The 4,759-nt window shown below is 43.1% G+C and overlaps 1 protein-coding gene across 1 annotated transcript; it reads right to left on the reverse strand.

Annotated features, from left to right (window-relative positions):
• Positions 1–425: 425 nt before the first annotated feature.
• Positions 426–2,474, reverse strand: LOC306876710 (transcription factor Sp9-like; the record flags this gene model as incomplete). The annotated part of the gene is made up of 2 exons (XM_079428065.1): positions 426–1,724; positions 2,454–2,474. 2 exons carry the CDS (start codon positions 2,472–2,474, stop codon positions 426–428), a joined length of 1,320 nt encoding a protein of 439 aa, XP_079284191.1.
• Between the last annotated feature and the right edge of the window lie 2,285 nt (positions 2,475–4,759).

The following is a 4,759-nucleotide window of genomic DNA, read 5'->3' on the forward strand; positions in this document are numbered from 1 at the left end:
GAAAGGTTAAATGAATTTTAAATAGCTGTGTAACATACATACTGACATCCACAAAGTGCGTCGAAAGGAAAAGAAAATTCCCTGAATTTCAGGATCCACCACAAAACAATCATAAGTAACATTTACAGGGAAAAATAACATGTTATTTTTGTGGATATATGTACACAATTAGCTCAACCGGCAGCCGTGGTTATTTAGTTCCCGCAGCGATTCTGCAGCAAATGTCCACTGTTAAAAACACTGAGCCTCGACGAGACCTCATCGTCCTGAAAGCTGAGGAAAAGCGTTCGTCTGTGCGCAGCAGAAAAAGCCAGGGTTGCACTGAAGGTGCTCTTTCCAATGCAATGTCAGAGTTTGTCGCATACTCCAGACCCGTTTCCTTTTCTCGATTCACCTAAAAGAGGAGAATGCCTTTGAGGTCAAGCTCAGGACTCGTGGTGCGGAGACTGATCTTTGACCGTGACCCGTGGGTTTACACCCTCTAAAATCAGTTCGGGCGACTCGGACCTGGGCGTCTCCAGGTTGCTGGTGTCGGTGTCACTGTCGCTGCCCTTTTTGCCTCCGCCTCCAGCGGTGTGCGTTTTGATGTGTTTGCTCAGGTGGTCGCTCCTCATGAAGCGCTTGTTGCACACCGGGCAAGCAAACCGCTTCTCGCCGGTGTGAGTGCGCAGGTGCCTCTGGAGCTCGTCTGACCTGGTGAACCGTTTGCCGCAAAAAAGCCAGTTGCACACAAAGGGCCTCTCGCCAGTGTGCCACCTCAGGTGCGCTTTGAGGTGAGACGTTTTCCCGTAGACTTTACCGCAGCCTGGGATGTGACAGCTATGGAGTCCTTTTCTCCGCAGGCTGGCCCCCGCGGGCCCCAGCCGCTCCGCCTCGTGGCAGTTTGGGCAGTCGCATGTGGCGCGTCCGGAGTATCTCCTGGAGGATCTGGAAGAGGTCCCTATGCCCGAGCTGGCGCCGGAGATCATAGCGTTTGTGGCCGACGCGTCAGTGTAAGTGGGGATCACAGTTTTGAATCCCTCCTGCGTCAACAGGTGCTGGCTGGTGGACAGGAGATGGGACGCAGTGGGGCTGATGCCGGTGGAGCTGAACGCGGAGTGCGTAAGGCTGGAGAAGTCTGGGTTGTAGCTGCTGAGCTGCGAGTGGATGGCTTGGGGGGTTCCGGAGTGCAGTGAACTTTGCAAACTGCCGGCTGGGTTTTGCACCTCGAGCCACGAGCCTGGGTTCGTGTGCACGTCCCACCACGCTGACGCGCCGTTGGCCACCTCGCCAGAGATGGTGGAGTGAAAGCCGGACTTGTACCACGATTCGTACGGGTGCGCCATGCCGACCCGCGGATATAGGGTCTCTGCAGACGAGTGCACTTTGGAAATGAAGGCGGACTGTCCTGACTCCTGCGAGGAAACGCTCGCCGTGTTGGAGAACAAGCTGCTGTACTCGGCGGAGAACGCGGAGGAGGTCGGCGAAGTCGAGGCCAGGCAGAACGCGCTGTTTGCCGAGCCGGTGTTGGTCGTTAGTCCCGAGGTGCTGCGGCTTGTGGCGACGGTGAATCCGGGCAGGCTGGAGCCCAGGTTGCAGCTCGACGACGATCTCTTCCAGGGATGAAATCCGCCTTTGGAAAACGCGCTGGAGTCGGGAAGAGTCGTGAGGGGACTGGTGTTGCCAATTTTGTTGCAGGTTGCAGCCAGCATCGCTAAAGGGGTAGTTCCAAACCGCGGCTCTTCCTGTTTGGATGAGAAGTTTATGCTCTTTACTAGACTATAAAACATAGTTGGGCTGTTTTGAAAATCAAACAATCCAACAAGTCTAAACCAAACGCCCGAATCAAACCAAAACACCGAGTCAAGCGCTAAAATTAGTTGCTTCACTTGTGATTTTTTCCAAAAATTGCTGTATGAGTTGTCATGTCTTAAAAAAAAGTCCTTAAAGAATTCCACGTTTACATTACTGTAGTATTATCATTTTTAATAGGCTAACTAAAGGAATATGAATACACTATTATAAATTCAGTCCTTTATTTTTTATTATTATTAGGCTATTATTTTCCACAAAGTGTAGTTTCGCTGAATCTGGTTTTCAAGTTTCCAATGTTTTAGCTTCTTCAGATCAGCGCATTGGGTTCAGCCTTCATTTAAAGCACCAGTACTAGTATCTATCTATCTATCTATCTATCTATCTATCTATCTATCTATCTATCTATCTATCTATCTATCTATCTATCTATCTATCTATCTATCTATCTATCTATATATATATATATATATATATATATATTAACTAGAGAATTAAAATTTCTCTGTGAAAGTTGAAAAGGTTCTCTTGTGGCATCGAAAAAAGCCATTGAAAAGTTTGAATGCAAGCAAGCAACACTGAAATATCAATACTACCGGAGGAATTAATGCAACTAAAAGAACAAAAATAGGTCGAATTCAAATAAAGAAGTGCTTACTTACCCCAAGTATAGACGTAGCCATATCCAGGGCCTTTCCTAGACAGCTAGTTGAAGAGAACAATGACTCAGTGTTCCAGTGTGACTGAGGGAAAGCGCGCTGAAGCTTTACTCTCTCTACTCGAGTTGTATAGTGAGCGCGTGCTTTGAAGTACAGCTGGCTGCAATACTCAGCCAATCTGAGCGCGCGACGAGCCGCGTCCGACCAATAAGCGACGCGACCATGACAGAAATACTAAAGCTGCACGTCAATCAATGACTGGGGTACTGATCCCACTGTCAAGCAATAAGCCATCAGCTATTTTTCATCGTTTTTTATATATATATGGCCATCAAGGCGCAGAATCTGCACACACTATAGTGCTCAGCTCACATTGGTATTTAATAGGCATCCTCCGATGGTAAGCGGGTCATCTTGATTTTATGCATGATATCCATATCTGTGTTGTGTGTCGATGTGCAAACGGATGTGCTTAAAATTAAAGGTTCACACGCGTAACCGTTTGCAGCTGTGATCACGATATTATTTTAATGTTGTGGTTATTTTGTAGGCAGTTATATTGTGATTTGATATAGGGATTAAAACCATAACGATATTTCTGTCTAGGCTCGTTAGCGTTGTTATAAGGTGACATTACGCAGCCATGTTTTGAGAGGATACAAAATCATAAGTATCATGCAACGTCAGTGTCGTTTTCTTTTTATTTATTTATTAATTGTATAATTATTATTTTTTTAAATTAAGAATGTTTTAGTCATGCTTTGAACTTATTGAAAATTCCAAATATTAAAAACATGTCGAACTTTCAAATTAGAACCAGTCGGTGAAATGCAAGAACGCATCTTGGAGGAAGAGGACGCAGGGGCACCACTGATCCCACAACAGGTGTGTTAGACTTTTGTTGAGAGAGTGTTTCGTGTGTGAGAGAGAAAAAGAGGGAGGGATGTTGGGGGGCGCATGTTAGGGTTTGGGGTGTTAATGAGCGCGCGCGCGCTCACCCTCGCGCTTCCTTTAAATGCCTTCAGAACAACACACGAGCACATGACTCAAAAACAGTAGAAAATCGTTAAAAATATTTATTCTTCTTATAATTTAGGCCTATATGAATTCTTAATGCAAAGTTTGAGCGCTAAATTATGTAGAATTAAATAAAAAATAAATTAAATATAAAATAAATACAAACCTTTTGGATATAAATAAATAACAGATAAAATAATTAACTATGACATTTTTTTCTCAGTAATTCCTTTTTATGTATAAAGATAAATGCATTATAGCAGTGTCTTGCACTGCTTGTTAAAACATTTAAGGCTAATGACATAATGTAACAATGGCCTGCTTTGGAGTGAATCGCCTCCTTTTAAAAGTTAAAGCAATTTTCTTGAGAATGGCCCCGCCGAAACGCTGTGCATTACTGTATTCAAAATGACCAAATAATGCTCCATTATAGCGGTTGAACGGTGCCAGTCAGGCTGGATGCAATTTACTCCAAAGCGCTTTGCTTTAAATTCCCTCCTATGGAGAGAGCTAGGGAATATAAAACAATTTATTCAAATCCAAGTGGTGGAGTCTCGAAAATCGCTTGATTTCCGCAATCACTGCAAATTGACGGAGGAACAATTAACACTATTAAACGTCTGTTCAGCATAAACAAATTGGCCTGAGGCTCGGAGAGGTTTAGGTTACATATTTAGATATGTATGTATGCGCATGTACTGCATGTCTATTCACACTGCTGCTGATGCTGCTGCTGCCAATGAAATAAAATTGGGGCATCTGATGTGCATTTCTTACCAGTCAGGCGAAATGTGTCCAATATGAGACGCTGATGAAAACAGGCCATTAACAGACTACTCGCAATTAATATATTTACTTTGAGTGGTTTCTTTTAATTTGTGGATTGATTACCCCTGTCAGCTTTTATGTCAAATAGGCTAAATGTAGCTATTTAAAACTACATTTTATAATAAAGGAAGAAAGAAAATAAACATTAAACGGCACATTTAAAATATAGGCTATATAAAAATGTTTTGTAATTTGTTAAACCCAATTTTATTTTTGATTATTTTTTAGAAGAAAAAAAAATCAGGTCCTTCGTTTTAAAGTAGAAGCAAGTTAGATGTCAATGAATACTACGATAATTTTAATTCAGTGTAATTCGGATCACCAAAACGAACCGGACCTTACGCTCTGCATATTTAAATTAAAACTCGAATAGTATTAAAAAAGCACAGTCCGGCTGGTGGCTTGCAAGCACATTTCTGTGGTAATTAGGAGCCTATTACAAGTCATTAGATTGATCAATGTAC

Source organism: Barbus barbus, assembly GCF_936440315.1.
Source record: "Barbus barbus genome assembly, chromosome: 11".
NCBI lineage: Eukaryota > Metazoa > Chordata > Actinopteri > Cypriniformes > Cyprinidae > Barbus > Barbus barbus.